The sequence below is a fragment of the Stenella coeruleoalba genome (genome assembly GCF_951394435.1).
Source record: "Stenella coeruleoalba genome assembly, chromosome: 19".
Classification (NCBI taxonomy): domain Eukaryota; kingdom Metazoa; phylum Chordata; class Mammalia; order Artiodactyla; family Delphinidae; genus Stenella; species Stenella coeruleoalba.
Genome location: NC_137165.1, coordinates 42408663 through 42427814, shown reverse-complemented (window position 1 = coordinate 42427814; position 19152 = coordinate 42408663). Strand labels below are relative to the sequence as shown.

Below are 19152 nucleotides of genomic sequence, written 5' to 3'. Positions count from 1 at the left end.
GCAATGGCTATCTGCCCATCTCCCTGCAGCCTAGTCCTTTGGCAGCTGAAATTTCTGGCAGGCATGTGGAAAATACCTGTTCATCCACAAAGTGATGGTGAAGTGAGGGTGTGGATAAAGGAGAGAGAGGAACAAAATATCTAGAAGCAGCATGATACAATGAGGTAACATTAACAGTATAAAGACCATAGGATTTGGATTCAGGCAACTTGGGTTCAAATCCCAGCTCTTCCAACATGTAAACGTGGACAAAATATTTAACCTCTGCAGTTCAGTTTCCTCAGCTATAAAATGCAGATAATATTGTCCTGCCTTACATGTAGTGAGAATTAAATTAGGATGGCACACACACAAAATGCTTCTCATCATGTTAGCATAAAAGCCTTAATACCACTTTTTGTGAGGACTGGAAACACACTGGGGCGATCCAGGGCTATGCCATACGACTAGAGCACTTATCACCCACCCTAAATGGTATCCAGACAAGTGAATTCACAAGCGTCAGTTCCTAAAGTGGCATGTGTGGTGAGATATGCTGTGGGGATAGGACTGTAGGTCTGGGCAAGACGGGATGATAATGCCAACGACACTTTCTCATGAATTTGTTCAAGGGGGATAGTGGGGGAAACACCACCAAAGCTGAGTTGATCCAGTGCAGGGGACAGAGAAGAGGCAGAAATGCCAGGAGCCAGGCATTGCTCAAGGAAATACTGATCTGGATCAGATACGCTGACAATGCCCAGACTTATAAACCAAAGCCAACAGTCTCTAAGGTCTTTGCAGAGAAGCTACACAAAATGCTATGATTTTATTAGCAACCACAGATACCATTTTTCACAACATTTTACACTTATCCTGTTTCACGTGAAGGAGGACTAATTCTAATGAATTATCAAGAATAGATCTTAAATAATATCTTACTGAAAACATTAAGTTAAAATGCACTACATAATAGTGCAGTCACGAAGCGCAGCTGGCAATTAAATACATGAACGATGGTAAATCAGTAGTGTTGGGAACCCATTTGGCCTTCCAGAAGGTGATATACTTTGCTCATTTTTGGTCAGTCCCAGAGCAGGATGCAAGCTGAATGGCAAATATGAACTAAAAAGGCTAAAAGAGACCCAATAGGACCAGTCTAGAGTCAGTTCTACAAGGAAATGCCAAGGCCCTTCTTTGTTACCAGTGATCTGCCACAGTTCCTACCCACGCTGTAGTATGATCACGTGGTCAGACCTCCTCCACCATCCAGCCTCCAGGACACGTGGAACACACCTTGGACACGTTTCCTTCTGAGAAGCTGGGAGGTGCGCAGAGGAAAGGTTACTCGCCAGAGGACATGGTACCAGACGGTGGCTGTCCTGGTAAACCAGCTCCAAAACCGAAAGACCATCATCTGGGCTGTGAGGAAAGGACCACGTGGTCAGGGACAGATTTCAGTTCTTACCTCTACACGAAAAAGGGCTCATATTAAAATCAACTTTGGGGAATTCCCTGGCGGTCCAGTGGCTAAGACTTGGCGCTTTCACTGCTGTGGGCCCGGGGTTCAATCCCTGGTCGGGGAACTAAGATCCCGCAAGCTGCTCAGCGCAGCCAAATTAAAAAAAAAAAAAAAAAAACCAACTGTGGTAAACACCCTTAGAAATGCTGTTCTCAGATATTCCCACTCCTGGTTTTAGAGGCAGCTATGGAACACACAGGGCCTCCCCTGACCTTGGGGTCAGGAAGAAGGAGGCATCAGTATTCACAAAAGGAGTTTGAATTCTGACCTAGGACTCTCTCAAACCTGCTTCAAGTGAAGGAAGATGGCTCGCAACTTGACTGACAGGAGCCTTAAGTTGTATGTCTTCCAGGACCAACAACTCACTCATGCTGTCCCTCACCACCGTGAAGAGAATGGTTACAGCAACCCGGATTTTCTACACATCAGACATGGCGTGAAGAGGGTGTGCCATGACTGACTTCTTTTCAACAGGCTCAAGTATATGTGCTCACATGCACACCGTGGTTACACGCCAGGGCAGAACCTTTTAACAAGAGGATCTCCAGCATATCTTTCTGAGATGCTAAGTTGATGGGGGAGAGAGACTTTGCATCATCTGGCTAGGGAAAATGTCTTTAGCCCCTCCTCCTCATTCTTGCTCTTATCCGAGAAGACTAACCATCTATCCTTACTGAGCAAGATGCTGGTCTGGGGCCAGGGCATTCTCATCAAAAGGCATCTTTGATGTTCTTGAGCTGGCGCACAGCCAGGTCTACAGGGAGGCTGAACTTGAGGCTGCTAAGGCGGCTGAGCAGGTTGAGGGCACTCTCAAAGCCCGTGTGTGCCATGTAGCTCCAGGGCTGGTAGTGGGGCTCGATGAGCGACCCCGACTTGCAGATGAGGTTCACCCAGGACACGAGACGCTGCTCATTCAGCGCCATGCACACCAAGGCCTTCAGCTCCGAGTCTGCACTGCGCTTAAACGGGTCGTGCTCTGTCAGCACCACGTGGATGGCTGTCAGCAGGCTCTGCTTGGGCGTCACCACAGTGCCTCCCATGACAGGCAGGGCGAAGGACTGTGAGAGCTTCCGGGCGGGGGATTCCACGTAAGCACGGCCGTTCTTAGCGTGGTAGTACTTTACAAAGAGCTCCCAGGGGTGCATGGCCTCGGGGGCCGAGGAGAAGGCCGGCAGCAGACAGGCGATGGGGGCCATGACGAGGCTCATCCCCGGTGAAGAGGCGTACAGTCCATGGGCCAGCAGGTCCCTCACGGCCACAGTCAGCTCCTTCCGCACAGCCACGGTCAGCTCATCCTTGCCTCCCAGAGAGAGGTCCTGGAGGCTGGCGGAGCTGCTGAAATGGTCGTGCGCCTGGTGCCTCAAGGCCAGCTGCTTCACCCTGTCTACTGACACCTCCAGCCTCTTCAATAAGGGAGAGTAGTCCCTGTCAGCCTGGTCCCTCTGCCACAGGGTCTGCGGGATCTGGCCCGTGGCGCAACCGAACTGGCTAACAGCAAAGATCTGGAGCACTGCCAGCACTCGCCGCATCAGGTGCAGCCCTGTCTCCCGAACTCTCTTCATGTCTTCTGCCTTCGCTGCGTAGAAAACACAACGACTCATCAGTGAGAGGCCATAGTGGTCAGAGGGACAGTCAGCAAGTCACAAGCTGAGATCCAGTCTTGCTTCTGAGCCATAGCATGGGTCCCACATGAAGCCAAGAGCCACCTAGGATGTTGCTGGGCTTACTTTTTTTGGTTAGTAATAACTATTTTGAGATATGATTCACATAACACTCAACTTACCCATTAAAAGTGTATAATTCAGTGGTTTTTAGTATATTCACAGAGTTGGGCAACCATCATCCCCCAAAGAAACCGTGTACCATTGGCATTTCCCACTCCCTACTTCTCCCCGATCCCCCAGCCTAGGCAACCCCTAATCTACTTTCTGTCTCTATAGATTTGCGCATTCTGGAAGCTGTACTTACTTTTGCTGTTTCCTGGAGGTGGTCTGCTGCTGCCAGTTCTGCAGGAGCCGTTTCCTGTCTTCCCACTGGCCTTGCACTCACAGTGTCCACTACCTGTCTGTAATGGGCTTCCTACTTCATCTGCAATCAGAGGTTACAAAGAGGAGACATTTATTTAGCCTCTTTTTGGCAGATTTTTAAAGGCAAAATACTATTTACTAGTGCCTACCACGTGACAAGACTCTTACAAATAGTATTTCATCGTGTGGAACAGTGACTGGCACATACTAGCTGGCTCAATAAATAACTGCTGAGTGAAGGAAGCATGAATCATCATTTTATGGAGGAGGAGAGCGGGACTGAAGTGGTTAGGAACCTGCCTAACCTCATTAGTCTACGAAGGACACGAAGCCAGTAAGGGGCAGGGCTGAGATTTTAACTCTCTGGTTTTAAAATCCATGTCCTTTCTACTCCATCATGCTGGCTCCCTTACTGAGTGATCAAACCTCTTGCATATACATCAAGGACTGGCACCTTTAGGTGTTAGTACTCAGAATACATATAATTATGATGACATCCAGCCACCCTTCTCTTTCCATCCCTCCTCTGACCTTGGATGAAGCTGATGAACATCTCGAGGTCTCGGATCTGAGTTTTCAGCTGCTCAACCAGCTGTTCTTTCACTCGGGCTGGGTTGACGATCTGAGCTACAGCTACATCCACACGCTGCCGAAGCTCCTCAGTGGACAGTGAGCTGAGGTCCTCGTTCAGATTCATGTCCAGTTTCTTTATTAACTCATCGATGATCACCTATCAAGACTACAAGCCATGAGCACACCCTTTGGAATTTTCAGGGAGAGGGTTAGGAAGAAGGAGAATCTTTACTAGTGTGCCTCCCTTCTACCCTTAAATGGAAATCAAATTTGTGAGAAAAATGGTGCAACTGCTGATCAAGGTGAGGGCACAGGCCTTTTACGTCTCTTATAGAAACAAGGACCCCTGGTTCCTCTCTGACAGAAATGGCTCCTCTCACTGCAAATTTTCTACCAGGCCAGGTAAATTTCACTCAAGAGAACAACAGTGTAAATGATCCAAAGCGGCTGATGATCCCAAAAGCCCCATAGTTAGCTTCCCCTCTGGCCTCCAAGAGAATAAATACTGATTTCCCTTAGTTTCTAGTCCTTCTCATCCCTTCTTGCCTTACTACTCTAGGCAACTAAAGGAAAAGCTCTATGAAACATCCAGGCGTGTTACAACCAAAATATCCTAGTGACAACATGAGGAACAATTTGAAAACCAGATAATGTATAACTCCAGCCCTGCCAGAAAAACAGCCACATCACAGCTCCAGAGAGACAAACGTGTAACTGAGACTGTGTTTTGACTAACAGATTCACCTGTCTGCCCAGGTGTTGCTTTAATAAATACAGCATTAAAGTCAGGATTCCTGGAATATCTATTGACTGGTGCTGGGGGAGAAAACTAGTTTACATCATATGAAGTGCCCAAGTAGAACGGTTTCAATGATCAAATGAAATAAATTATTGCTGTTATTATTATTTATTACTACTATTATTAATAATAATAGCCACCAAAAAAACAAAAAAGAGCTCAATCATCACATTAGAAAGCTTTGGCATGTGTGTTTCCACATGTGAATAAAGACTGGTCCCAGGTAGCAGCAAAATTTCCCTTTGATATGGGCCAGCAGTGAGGCTGAGGGTGAGCAAGCTGGACAAGGCTGTCCTGCGAACGCTGGAAGGGACAAGGTAACCCGAGGCAGTGGAGGAGGCGCCTCTGGATCTGCTCACCCGCTGCCTTTCCAAGACCACGGACTGCGGCAGGGAGTCGTAACTGCCTTCCTGATAGGCAAACGTCTCCAGGTCATCGAGCTGCGTTTTGAGCTGCAGTATCAGTTCCTTCTGCTTCTCCCTTTGGGTTTCCAGATGTTCCCGTTTCTCCTGCTCACTCTAAGATGGGAAAAGATTTGGGTTGATTTCACAGGAAAAGAAAAAGTCAGGGCACATTATGAATTCTCTTAAGCCAATAATGACTAGTAAAATATAAAATGTTTCCAAGTAACCCGAATGAAATACAGAATTCATGGGACACGTTAAAAAATGAGAATAATTATTTCATCGGGGCAATTTATTAAATGCGTGTTTTCTTTAAGAAAGTATTTATCCTTCATTGGAAATAGGATATAAGTACAATGGGGCCTTTCATTAAGATTGCTTCCCACCCCCTCAGGTCTAGTTAAGATTGACACAATTTATCTCAGCCAAGACAGCCTCCCTGGAATTAAACATGCCATCCTCCAGAGCCAATTACCACAGAACAAGTCCCGAATACTTGCTACAGCCAAATTTTGCGAGAGAATCTGGAGGTAAGGGTGTACAGAGAGGCTTTATAACTCATATCAGTTTTCTTAAGGTCCAAAGCGCCTCCAATGTATTGCAAAATCAAACAAACACAGGTACCTGGGGCAGTGAAAAAAATTCAAAGCCAAGTAATAAGGGTGAGAAGGTAATTAGGTTTGAGGAAAAAAAAAAAAAGTTCGATAAGGTTCCCTGACCAGTGACGCCTTTTCTCACTGTTGGCCACCCAGTAGTTTCTACATTTAAATGATGAAAAACCCTTCGGAGAGGTAAAGCCTTGCCAATGTATTCTCAAATACTGGTTCTTCCTTGCCTTTTTTGAGTATCAAAAACAAAACAAAGCAAAACTAGCAAATCATTTACAGGTGTAAGGCTGCATTTTAAACTAGATGTCTATAGGATATTAAATTTAATCTTAAAATGGTACTTACCAAGGCCTCCAGAAGTAAGGTATGAGAGAGAACAAATGAAAAACAACAAATTAACTGTTTGTTTAGCTATTTAAAAAGCAATCCCCTTGCTTTAGCTTTGCTCAATATGAAAGCAAGCCTTTTCTCAGGGGATACTGCCTCTCCAAAGCTTTCCCAGCGTCGTGGTTTTTTCTTAGAACCCTGTTCTTCTCCCCAACTTAGTGGCCTAGCTATTCTTTAAGAGGTTTCCTCGATTTCCCCAGGCAGAACCAATCACTTCCTCTGTATTTTGTACAAACTTCTACTCTAGCTCATGTCACATTATAATGATTTGTTTAGGATTCTGTCTCCCCAAGTCTATGAACTCCTTAAGGGCAAAGGCCCTGACTACCCCCAGGGCCTAGCACTGTGTCTGGCACAGGGTAAGCTCTCAGTACACATTTGCTGTATGTTACTGAACGCAATCAGGTTCAGAAGGCCACATTCCAAATAATGAACTCTTACGGAAAAAGTTGTCTAACCAGCCCAAAGGGAAAGGACTAGGAAAACTTTGTTTTTGTTTTCATTGTATCCCATCCCAACATCATGAAGCCAAAGAAGAAAGAAACCAGCCATAGATCCTGATTCCATTTTCATGACTGTGCCTGCTGAACGCTGTTACCTGCCATGGTAATTACTGAGTATGCGATTTACTGGAGTGTGGGCAAACATGTTTACTAGGTGAGAACAATGAGCTCTGGTGCAAGGCAGGAAATAACAGAAATAATTTCCAGTATGAAGCGAGAGAAAATACTGGTTAAAAAAACAAAAAACTGGAACTGATAAGTAGTAAATCGTTTGGTTCTAACTGTCCCCACTTTGGCACCACCTGTTCATGTGTCAATATATGCACACAAGATTACAGCTGCTTATTAGGTGTTTTGAGCGCTACAGTTTTTTTTTTTTTTAAGTTGTACACTGTTTCTAAAAGTAAAAACGGACAACCAAAAGAGCACCACATACACACCAAACCTTTGGTGCTCCTCACTCCTGAACAGGGCCTGACCACAGAAATTCTTTCTATCCTACCTGTTCCTTAAAAGTCTGGCAATTTGGGCTTCCCTGGTGGCGCAGTGGTTGAGAGTCCGCTTGCCGATGCAGGGGACACGGGTTCGTGCCCCGGTCCGGGAAGATCCCACATGCCGCGGAGCGGCTGGGCCCGTGAGCCATGGCTGCTGAGCCTGCGCGTCCGGAGCCTTTGCTCCGCAACAGGAGAGGCCACGACAGTGAGAGGCCCGCGTACCGCAAAAAAAAAAAAAAAAAAAAAAGTCTGGCAATTTGAGGACTTGTGCAAGGAGCTGTGGGTATACGGAGAGAAGGGTGGAACAGTAAACACAGGACTGCACTGGAAACATTTCAGATTAAAATAAGCAAGTCAATATCTGCTGATAAGTCTTCTTGGTTAAAATCAATTTAAGTGGGAAGAAAGCCACATATGGGTTGTAACCTAAATAAGAAGGTGGAGAAAAAACAGCGAGTCTCTTCCAACAAGCTATCTACAATTGTGCACTTCCAGAGGTTCAAAGACTGTAAGGAAACGTCCCCTGGGGCTGTCATACAAATTCTCAGCATTCAGTGTTGACTAACTGAATGAATCTTGTCACAGTTACCAAAGGGGCTTCCTTTAGAACACCTAGTTATTAAGTAGGATGGGGAAGGAGTTTCAAAATACCAGCATTAGGAAATTCACATAATTAGGACTTGTGTTTCTTACAATTACTAAGAGACCTTGCTGTTTACCAAAGCTCTCACCCAGACAAGAGTCTGAAGATCAAAGACATTCTCTAGATTCTAGGAAAGCACAGACAAGGAGTACATCTAAATTTCCATGGATTTCAATTCACTTGCTCTTCTCTAAGCAATTTTCTCCATCTCCAGGGTCGGAGAACTCTCACAGCAAATGTGCTGAGGGCTTAGGTTCTTGAGGCGACGGCAAGGTGAGCGGGAGCAGCACTGTTTCAGTTGGCTGCTCTGTTGCCCTCTGAACACTCTCCTCGCTCATCCCTCTTCTGCCTCTCACCTCATCACACCTGCATCTCTTCCCACACCTTTGGTGAACACCTCTCACCGTCAGCTTCCCAGGCCTCTCTGTCCTCTTGCCTTTCAGCAGGTCCCGAACACCTGTCTGGTCTCTTCTGGGACACGCATAGCCACCTAGACGAGCCGGCTTCTCACCAGTGCTACCTCCGTCCGCGTTAGCATCGCCGCCCACCTACCCCTCTATTCCCATATCCCTCGGGGCGCGGCCCCAGCTGTTCACCTGGTCCTCGCCCCGCAACCGTGGCCGGTCCCCCGGCATCCCGTCGCCATCATCGCTGGTGGGGTCCTCTGGGCTCCCGTAACCCAGGACGTGAGGGCAGCCGCGGAAGGCAAAGTCCTCGAGCTCGCTCAGGAGGCGCTGCTGCTCCGCCGGCGCCCCGCGCACCACCTGCCGCAGGCGGAACTGCACCTGCGCGAAATGCGAGGACAGCGCGAGCAGCGCCGAGTCCAGCCGCCGCCGCTCGGCCCGCAGCCGCCGCAGCGTCCGGCCCGGCGAGTCCGGTGGGGAGCCCGGGGCCGCTCCGGGCTCCTCGGCCGCCGCCTCTTCCGAGAACGCCGCCGCCCCGGGCCCGGCCTCTGCCACCGCCCCCACCGGCGCCCAGCGCACTGCCTCGCACGGCGGAAGCGACTCCTCTTCCTCCTCTTCGTCCTTCGCCTTTGGTCCAACGGCCGCTACCCCCGTTACCGGTTCAGCAGCCGCTTCGAGGGCCGCCATGTTTCAGGAAACGCCGCCGGACGTCAGCCGCGCCCCCCGCTGCCATGGCAACGGCGCGCTGGCAGGGAAACCCAGAGGAGCGGATGGGCGGGGCCCAGACGTCACCTAGTTCAGACGTCATCCAGGGCCGGCCTTCCCTCGGGACTTAATTCTGGCCAGTAGTTTTTTTTTTTTTTTTTTTTAATTGAGCGCCTGCTGTGTGTCGGACACTGAGTGTGCTAAGCATTGGAGAAACAGGCGAATGAAGTCGGGACAAGCCCTTCCATGTGTATCGACCTCTAATCCCGGCGGGCGGGTCGTCTATTCCTAACGTGTGTATTTCTGGAGACCCCAAGATGTGAAGGGCTGCAGGGACTATGCTCTCCCAGAGTCTCTTCGGAGTGCGGATCCCTTGGCTTAGGCCACGTTCCCACTTCTTCTAAACCCTTTCCCCAACCATGTAAGGAGAGGCAGCTGCTGGGGGCGTCCCCAGGATCTAAAGATAGCGGCCCCTGCCTCGGATTCCAAACGCCTCGGGGCAGCGGGAGCCGCCATGGCACGGTAAGTGCTTCTGGTTGCCTTTTTCACTAGAGATTCCTTTCCCCACGTTTTCTGGGCGCTCCAGGTTCTGCGAGGTCCCATGGGAACCCCGGACCCCAGGTCTCTGTATCCTTGGGGTGCTGAGGGGAAGTGTGACCTGAATGTTCTCCATAACTCCCTACCTCTCTACTCTCGCACTTTCGGTTCTCCTCAGGTTCATCTTCACCGCACACCCCAGTCTCGTCACTCCCCTTCCACCCCCTTCTGTCTTATTTAGCTCCGCTTTGACCGTGCTGTAGCATAAAACGTCCCTGTATTTTCCCCAACCTTTCCCAAATGCCCTCAGTCTTCCCTCTCGCACCGCTATGAAGCCCCACCTCAACTCCTCTTCAGGCAGCATGCTCGGACCCTGTGGTACGACAGGCCCAAGTATGTGTTCATGGAGTTTTGTGTTGAGGACAGCACCGATGTCCACGTGCTCATCGAAGACCACCGCATTGTGTTCAGGTAATCCCCTCCCCCTCCACTGCTGCCAGGGCCTGGCTTCTTGGGAACCTTTCCCTTCTCCTAATGCCCCCACACTCCACACTCAGCCTCCTCGTCTCCTTAGCTGCATTGTCTCCTCAGCTGCAAGAATGCCGATGGAATGGAGTTTTATAATGAGATTGAGTTCTATGCCAAGGTGAACTGCAAGGTAAGGGTGGGGTGGGGCAGTAAGGGCTGGATGGGAAGGCTGCTTGGGAAATGGAGATTCATTCTAAACCTCAGACCCTAAGAATGATGCTCTCTATCTGGCAGGACTCACGAGATAAGCGCTCTGGCCGCTCCATTACTTGCTTTGTGAGGAAATGGAAGGAGAAGGTGGCCTGGCCCCGACTCACTAAGGAGGATATCAAGGTGGGTGTGCGGGAAGTGGCCGCTTTTTCTCCTGTGCTCTCTATCTGTGTACCCAGGTTGACAAGTTGGGTCTGGGACTCACCCTTGGCTCCTTTCCCACCAACATTCAGTTACTCACCAGGTCCTGCCTATTTGACCTCTTAAATAGAATCCATGATTTAATCTCTTCCTAATTCAGGCCTTATCCATTACTGGGTGAGGTTTGTTGCATATTTTCAGCACCACCCTCAATCCATCCTCTGCATTCCTCGCAGCATGGTCTGTTTAAAACACACATTTGGGGCTTCCCTGGTGGCGCAGTGGTTGAGAGTCCGCCTGCCGATGCAGGGGACACGGGTTCGTGCCCCGCTCTGGGAAGATCCCACATGCCGCGGAGTGGCTAGGCCCGTGAGCCATGGCCACTGAGCCTGCGCGTCCGGAGCCTGTGCTCTGCAACGGGAGAGGCCACAACAGTGAGAGGCCCGCACACCGCAAAAAAAAAAAACAATAAAACACACATTTGACCCTGTCACTTTTCCTCTTAAGACCCTCCAGTGGCTTCTTTTCCCCTAAAAGTTGAAAATTGGCTGCATGCTGGCTGGATCTGCCTCTCAAATTTGTTTTAGCAGTCTTCAAAGTGTTAAAAATTATTTTGATGGGCTACTGACATTTAAAAATGTGGAGATTTCAGACATCCCTGATGGCTCAGTGGTTAAGAATCCACCTGCCAATGCAGGGGACATGGGTTGGAGCCCCGGTCCTAGAAGATCCCACTTCCCGTGGAGCAACTAAGCCTGTGCGCCACGACTACTGAGCCTGCGCTCTAGAGACCGTGAGCCACAACTACAGAGCCCACATGCCACAACTACTGAAGCCTAGAGCCCGCGCACCGCAACAAAGAGTAGCCCCTGCTTGCCGCAACTAGAGAAAGCCTGCGCGCAGCAACAAAGACCCAAGGCAGCCATTAATTAATTAATTCATTCATTCATTATTTAAAATGCGGAGATTTCACCTTTCAGCCGGAACCGCCATTTTCCAGTAACTCACCAAAATGACCAACACAAAGGGAAAGAGGAGGCCACCCACTATATGTTCCCTAGGCCTTTTAAAAAACATGGAGTTGTTCCTTCCATGTGAATCTACAAGAAAGGTGGTATTGTAGATATCAAGCGAATGGGCTCTGTTCAAAAAGGAATGCCCCACAAATGTTACCATGGCAAAATTGCAAGTTTACAGCATTACCCAGCATGCTGTTGGCATCACTGTAAACAAACAAGTTAAGGGCAAGATTATTGCCAAGAGAATTAATGTGCATATTTAGCATATTAAGCACTTTGAGAGCCGAGATAGTTTCCTGAAATGTGTGAAGGAAAATGATCAGAAAAAGAAGGAAGCCAAAGAGAATGGTACTTGGGTTCAGCTGAAGCACCAGCCTGCTCCACCCAGAGAAGCACACTTCATGAGAACCAATGGAAAGGAGCCTGAACTGTTGGAACCCATTCCCTATGAATTCATGGCATGATAGCTATAAAGAAAATAAAAGATCTAGATGGTAAAAATGAATAAATACATAAATAAAAATTTAAAAAAAAAAGTAGAGATTTCACCTAAAAATCCAGATTCTCAGCTTCTCTTGGAAACTGGAGACTCTGGCCACGCTGGTCTAAATTCCCAAATGCCTAGAGTTGGAGCTTGAAATGGGGCATGCATTCCACTTCACTTCACTCCTTTTCGTTATCTCCCTGACACTCTCAGGCATTTGAACTTGTAGCTTCTGCCATTTGGGTTAGAGTCTAAGGACCATAGCATGGCGTATAAGCTGATGACTTGGCTGTTCTTTCCTTCTGCAGCCTCATACCCCTTTACTCTCTGCCTCAAATGCCACATTCCAGCCATAGCAAACTGCTTGCAGCTGTCTTCCACACACCAGGCTATTATGCACCTCAATACCTTTGCTCAAGCTATGGCTTCTTCCTGGAAAGTCTCCATCACCACTACCTTTGCCCACCTAACCCCTGCTCATCCTTCAAGGCCCTGCTACTCCAAGAAGGCTGGCTTCCTATAATATCCCCTACAGAACCCACCGCCACACTTTCCACACTGTATTATAATGATTTATTTACATTTCCCTTCCCTACTTGCTTCTTTTTTTAAAAATAAATTTATTTACTTATTTTGGCTGCATTGGGTCTTCATTGCTGCGCGCGGGCTTTCTCTAGTTGTGGCGAGTGGTTCTTTGTTGCGGTGCGCGGGCTTCTCATCGCAGTGGCTTCTCTTGTTGCAGAGCACAGGCTCTAGGCGCACGGGCTTCAGTAGTTGTGGCACTCGGGCTTAGCTGCTCCGTGGCATGTGGGATCTTCCCGGACAGGGCTCGAACCTGCATCCCCTGCACTGGCAGGCGGATTCTTAACCACTGCACCACCAGGGAAGTCCCCTACTTGCTTCTTTTTTTTTTTTTTGCGGTACGTGTGCCTCTCTCTATTGTGGCCTCTCCCATTGCGGAGCACAGGCTCTGGACGCGCAGGCTCAGCGGCCATGGCTCACGGGCCCAGCCGCTCCGCGGCATGTGGGATCTTCCCGGACCGGGGCACGAACCCATGTCCCCTGCATCGGCAGGCGGACTCTCAACCACTGTGCCACCAGGGAAGCCCCCCTACTTGCTTCTTGATGGCTGAGACTGTGTAGTGAACATTTTAAAAATCCCAGTGCCAACCACAGTATGTGTTCAATAAATACCTGTTAAATGATCGAGTAAATAACTTCTTTCCCTGTCTAAATGTGGGAACTTGGAATATGGGCCTCAAAGGGTTGTCCCTGATTCCAGGGAATGCTGCTTGGTTGACTCCTAGGATGCTTTATGATACAGTTATCTTTCTAGATGTGTTATCTTTCTAGTCAGCTGGCTCCTGGAGGACAGAGTTTCTATGCTCTTCCATCCCCTACAATGCCTGGCATTGTGCTTGGCACTTAGTAAGTTCTTGGTAAATCTTTGCTGCTGCTGCTGCTGATGACATGGCAGACTGGAGGGGGGTTAACTAAAGGGGTGCTGTTGGGAAGATGATACCCCCATTGACCCTCTTTTCCCCAAGCATGCTCCCACACACATACCCACACTCATCTATGCACTTCTGCTGCTGCCTTCCTGGCCTGTGACTCTCTGTGCTTTCCTCCTGCAGCCAGTGTGGTTGTCCGTGGATTTTGATAACTGGAGAGACTGGGAAGGGGATGAAGAAGTGGAGCTGGCTCAGGTGGACCATTACGCAGAGGTAATGCTGTTTTCTGCCTATCTCAATCATTCTCTGGGACTCGCTGCACACATTGCTCTGGAGGCTTGTCGTCAGGGCTAGGCAGAGGGATATGATCTCCCCAGGCAGGTTGCTCAATGGTTTGATAGTCTTTATGTTTTGTGCAATGTTTATTTAGTAGGGATGAGAGAAGTGAATATTGCTAGTGAAATTGTATACATAGATTCATTCACTGTTTAGAGTAGAGCCTGTGTTCCGAACAAGTTTGGCAAAAGCTTTTCCTACTTTTCTGTAATTCTTGTTCTCTCTTCTGTTTTCTTTGTGTATGTGTGTGTGTTTTTCCTGAGCCAGATAGCTTCATGGGAAGCTCAAACTACGCAGTATAAAAATTCACATCACAAAATAAATCACCAATCCCCAATAAATTGCACCGTGCTATACGATATTTGGTTTCCAAATTTCAGCTGTTTATTCAAGTTGTAAAAACACTAATAGTAACCCGGATTAGTAAGGAGATGTGTGTGTCTAAATTTCCTTTTAAAAAGGGGGTCAATTTCATATACACACTGCTATAATTAAAATAGATAACCAACAAGGACCTACCGTATAGCACAGGGAACTCTGCTCAATATTCTGTAATAACCTAAATGGGAAAAGAACTTGAAAAAGAATAGATATAACTGAATCACTTTGCTGTACACCTGAAACTAACACAACATTGTTAATCGACTGTACTACAATATAAAATAAAATTTTTTAAAAAGGGGTGTATCAATTTACTTTTCTTCAGTTCATTCCAGTGATGTATTAGGGACTTTAAAGCTGGGGCAGTTGTTTGCCTGGGACCATTTTCCTGTGGTCCGTCAATATGCAGGTTGCTCTTCCTTTGCCCCTCTTCTCTCTCGTGACTACTTTTCTCTTCCCACCAGCTTTTGGAGAAGGTCAGGACCAAGAGGCCTCCCCCTGCAATGGACGACCTGGATGTAAGTAAAGCCTGCTCCTTAACCTTTCCCTTTCCTTTTAGCCCGTAAAAATAAGATACTAGAAAGCTCCTGTCCCAGTCTCTAGCACATAGTGGTTCTCAGTGCATGTTAGCCAAATCTGAATTTGACACAGGAGGTCAAATGTTCTTCTCCATGCTCTAGAAAACCCCAGTAAGACCCTTGTCCCTTCCATCTCCCCTTCTGCTTCTCCAATCTAGGGCAGACCTGGCCCTGTTGACTATCTTTATAGCTGTAAGGACCAGTAGCATACGCTGTAATTCTGGCATTAAATGATGCATGGCACAGTGCTCTTTACTGAATACAAGTGTCTTATTTTATCATACAAAATTTAAATCCTTCCGTGTTAGGCTCCCAAGAAGTTGTGTGATTCAGAAAATTACCAAAGAAAACCTGGAGAGCTGGAGGGAGTGAGCAGCATTTGTGAACATAAATGTCCACTCTTTGCAGACTCTACAGGGGCTTTTGTCTTTTTTTTCCCCCCAGGATGATTCTGACAGTGCGGATGCAACAAGTAATTAACTTTCTGTGACAGCAGAGCTGGGGAGGAAGCTGTGGCTATCTTCCAGTCACTCTAACAAGCTAGGTCCTGGGTCTTTCTCAGCTCTTTGGCTGTGTGCCAGGGTCCTCTGGGATCTCCGAACTTTCCTAGAAGCTCTTTATTAAGGGTCCTCCTTCATGCTTTATTTCTATTTCCTAGGCACTTGACTAAGGCTGCTGTGTCAGATGACAGGATAGGAGAGGAGTAGACAGGTGGGGCTTCTGACTTCCTACCAATTGGCTGCAATCTTCGTGTTTGGGCCACTCATCAGGGCTTTCTGGAGTATTTGAGCCTCTGTGTGTGTGTATGTGTAAGAGCAAAAGCCATAGAAGCAGCATATAGCTTATAATAAATCTGTAGGAACTGTTCTGTGTCTCTTTCCTTTTTGTACTTCTTCCTCCTAGAGGCAAGCCTCTTCCTGTCTATAGCTCCTCTCCAGTGGAGAGGTGGGTGTCAGAGATCCTGGCCCTTACTGTCGAGATTGGAAGAAGAAAGATATTGGGAGCAGACTTGTAACCAAGCTGGGGAACTTTCCCATGCCCAGATCTTCAGAGCAGAAACCAGCCTTTCACTGTATAGCTAATACTGCCACCTCTAGAACCAGCCAGAAACCCACCTTAGCTTCCTGCATACTCCAGAAATATCTTTACATTTTTTTTTTTTTTTGGCACTTAAAAAGCAGTTAGGCCATTTATTGGCACTAAGAAAGCATTCCTTTAAATATCTTTACACTTTTTTTTTGTTTTGTTTTTCAGTACGCGGGCCTCTCACTGTTGTGGCCTCTCCCGTTGCGGAGCACAGGCTCCAGATGCGCAGGCTCAGCAGCCATGGCTCACGGGCCCAGCCGCTCCGCGGCATGTGGGATCCTCCCGAACTGGGGCACGAACCCGCATCCCCTGCATCGGCAGGCGGACTCTCAACCACTGCGCCACCAGGGAAGCCCTATCTTTACACTTTTAAAGCTAATTGTTACATTACTTAATGCCTATGTCTGTTTACTACTCTATTCATCAGCTACCCCATTTATCCATAAACATTTTCTGAGGGCCCAGTGTGTACTTAAACTGTGACTTAAACAAAATGCAACACTCAGGCTTTGCCCTTGAATTCATGGTAAAGTACTGAGATTTGTTAAAAAAAATTAAATCTAAAGTTTATTTCAGTAATATAGGGACATAGCTTAAAAAATTAAATAGTATAGAAGGGTCTAAAATTTAAAGTAGAATTTGCACTCCCTCAATAGCTGTAACCACTGTTAACAATTTCTTCAATAAATTTATATATTTATGTCTGGATCTTTATATCTATATTTATACCTGTTATAAATTTCTTAATACCTATAATTAATACTATATATGGTTATATATAAAACATACAACATATCTGGAACATATGTATTATGTATTATTTATATACAGTATTATTATTTATTATTTATAATGTATTATTTATATACAGTATAATCATGTATTATTTATATACAGTACATGTATTATTTATATACAGTACAATATATCAATATATTAAAATTTAACGCATATAGGCAAATGCAATGCGTCTGTGTGTACACAATGGGAATCATACTATTAATATGCATCTTGTACCCTGCTTTTTTTCACTTAATATATATTGGAGCTCTTTCTAAATCAGTATACATAGATCTGACTTTTCTTTATGGCTACATGGTATTCAGTTGAATATATTTTCCATAATTTAACTGGTTCCTTATCAAGGGATATTTAAGTTGTTGTTAGTCTTTTTCAGTTTTCAAACAAGGCTGCAAGGAACAGTTTAAAAAGTAGATCCTTGGGCTTCCCTGGTGGCGCAGTGGTTGAGAGTTCGCCTGCCGATGCAGGGGACACGGGTTCGTGCCCTAGTCCAGGAAGATCCCACATGCCGTGGAGCGGCTGGGCCGGTGAGCCATGGCCACTGAGCCTGCGCGTCAGGAGCCTGTGCTCCGCAACGGGAGAGGCCACAACAGTAAGAGGTCCGCGTACCACAAAAAAAAAAAAAAAAAAAAAAAGTAGATCCTTACATGTTTGGCAAGAATATCTGTAGGGTAAATTTCTTTCTTTTTTTTTCCCGGCCACACCACGTGGCTTGCAGGATCTTAGTTCCCCAACCAGGGATTGAACCTGGGCCCTGGCAGTGGAAGCACCAAGTCCTAACCACTGGACCACCAGGGAATTCCTATAGAGTAAATTTCTAGAAGTAGAATTGCTAGGTCAAAGAGCAGATAAACATTTTGAAAGCTGTTGCCAAGTTGCTTTTAGATGAAATCATACCAATTTTCACTTCCACCAAGAGTGCTCCATTCTCCAAAACCTTTTAGATATTTGCCAAGATAAAATTATACTTGGTTTAATTTGCTTCATTTTTTTTCTTTCTGGCCATGACGCGGGACTTGAAGGATCTTAGTTCCCCAACCAGGGATTGAACCCGGGCCCTCAGCAATGAGAGTACAGAATCCTAACCACTGGACCACCAGGGAATTCCCTGGTTTAATTTGCTTTAAATTATGAGATGGCTCATTGTTTATTAGTGATTAATATTTCTTTTAATGTGCTCTGTCCATGTCTTTTGCCCATTTTGATATTGACATTAGTTCTTAAACTTAAAAAATAACATAATGCAAATCTGTATTTGTATCGTGCTTTGCAATTTACTAAGTATTTTAATATCATCTCATTAAAAATTTTGAACTTCATATCAACCTTGTAAAATAATTAAGTCTTCTCTTAATAGGTGCTCAAACAGGTCACAATAAGTGGCAAAGCTGGGACTTGAACTTCTATAGCATATGTCCCCTTGCCCACAATTCTGAAAACCGAAAATTTCTAAAAACTGACCTAAAAAAAAAAGTTAACACCAAAACTCATCCGGCAGCAAAACATGACCTAAAATGATGTGAGGCTATTTATAGTCTTTGTTTATTCCATTTAGCGTATTTATTTCTCAGCATAAATATCAATACGGAGTTGCTCCAGAGTTCCAAATGGAACACATTACGTAACACATGGGTATGGTCTGCATTACTGCCTAAAATCAGAAAAACCCTATATTCTGAAACATCTGGGAACTTCAAGCTTTTTATTACTTGATTTAAAAGAGCAGAAGGTTAATCTTAACTTTTAATCCATTTAACGTTTTAAGGCACCGATTGCAGTTAAACTTGTTAACTTCTGTTAACCTCTTTATTTGCACTGTCCAATCCCGTAGCAATGGTCACACGTGATTACTGAGTACTTGAAATGTTGCTAGTCCGAACTGAGAGGTGCTGTAAGTGTAAAATACATAACAGGTTTCGAAAATCTTGTACGGGGGGAAAATACTTATTTTAAAATACACATTACATGATGAAATAATATTTTGTATATGGTGATTTAAATAAAAACATTATTAAGGGACTTCCCTGGTGGCGCAGTGGATAAGATCCCAGTACTCCCAATGCAGGGGGCCGGGTTCTATCCCTTGTCAGGGAACTAGATCCCACACGCATGCTGCAACTAAGAGTTCGCATGCCACAGCTAAGGAGCCCGCCTGCCGCAACTAAGACCGAGTGCAACCAAATAAATAATTAATTTAATTAAAAAAAAAAAAGAGCTTTAAAGAAAAATTAACATGTGGCTTGCATTACATTTCCATTGGGCGGCGTTGCTGTCTATCCAAGCCAGTACCATCCCCACTTCTATCAGGCAGGCTTCCGCGGGGCCGAATTACGTACATCCCTGGGGTCCAACGGGGCCAAACAAAGTGCTATGACAAGTTTAGGCCGCAGTTTTGTTCTGTCTTGTCTTCTGGTTTTCTTCAAAGTCTTAAAATAGTCCCTCAGCAACCCTGAGCGCCTGCACTTCGCGTTTTCAATAAATTTGTCCAAACCACACGCCGTTCTTAGCCCTTTTGCTTCTGCGCAGAGACGCGCCCGGAATGAAGATTGTCC

General features: G+C 46.3%; 2 protein-coding genes and 1 pseudogene across 8 annotated transcripts; 2 read left to right on the top strand and 1 right to left on the bottom strand.

The window, feature by feature from the left end:
• Nucleotides 1–1258: 1258 nt before the first annotated feature.
• Nucleotides 1259–9447, bottom strand: RUNDC1 (RUN domain containing 1). Its single transcript, XM_079903808.1, has 5 exons — nucleotides 8536–9447; nucleotides 5260–5418; nucleotides 4060–4258; nucleotides 3470–3589; nucleotides 1259–3077 (listed from the first exon to the last, which is right to left on the bottom strand). The coding sequence occupies exons 1-5, from the start codon at nucleotides 9028–9030 to the stop codon at nucleotides 2212–2214; spliced, it is 1839 nt and encodes a 612-aa protein (XP_079759934.1). The 5' UTR covers nucleotides 9031–9447; the 3' UTR covers nucleotides 1259–2211.
• On the top strand, nucleotides 9442–19151 carry PTGES3L (prostaglandin E synthase 3 like). 6 transcript variants are annotated; one of them, XM_079903816.1, is made up of 8 exons: nucleotides 9442–9570; nucleotides 9943–10056; nucleotides 10177–10243; nucleotides 10348–10446; nucleotides 13602–13691; nucleotides 14600–14653; nucleotides 15158–15185; nucleotides 19127–19151. In XM_079903816.1, exons 1-8 carry the CDS (start codon nucleotides 9563–9565, stop codon nucleotides 19141–19143), a joined length of 477 nt encoding a protein of 158 aa, XP_079759942.1. In that variant the 5' UTR covers nucleotides 9442–9562; the 3' UTR covers nucleotides 19144–19151. The 6 variants fall into 6 exon arrangements, with proteins under 6 accessions (XP_079759942.1, XP_079759938.1, XP_079759943.1 ...); XM_079903812.1 differs by lacking the exon at nucleotides 19127–19151 and adding an exon at nucleotides 15968–16575; XM_079903817.1 differs by lacking the exon at nucleotides 19127–19151 and adding an exon at nucleotides 15372–15874.
• On the top strand, nucleotides 11477–12132 carry LOC307177723 (large ribosomal subunit protein eL21-like; annotated as a pseudogene). The gene has a single exon. The product of its transcript is annotated as a large ribosomal subunit protein eL21-like (transcript).
• Nucleotide 19152: the final 1 nt, after the last annotated feature.

Bases quoted from the DNA above. Each gene is read 5' to 3' on its own strand.
- RUNDC1 (XM_079903808.1), bottom strand. From the start codon at position 9,030: ATGGCGGCCCTCGAAGCGGCTGCTGAACCGGTAACGGGGGTAGCGGCC. The intron at 5,419-8,535 runs GTGAACAGCTGG...TTCCCATCTTAG, and splicing joins GGTTGCGGGGCGAGGACCAG to AGTGAGCAGGAGAAACGGGA. The intron at 3,078-3,469 runs GTAAGTACAGCT...TTTTCTACGCAG, and splicing joins ACCTCCAGGAAACAGCAAAA to CGAAGGCAGAAGACATGAAG.
- PTGES3L (XM_079903812.1), top strand. The intron at 10,057-10,176 runs GTAATCCCCTCC...TTGTCTCCTCAG, and splicing joins GACCACCGCATTGTGTTCAG to CTGCAAGAATGCCGATGGAA. The intron at 13,692-14,599 runs GTAATGCTGTTT...TCTTCCCACCAG, and splicing joins AGGTGGACCATTACGCAGAG to CTTTTGGAGAAGGTCAGGAC.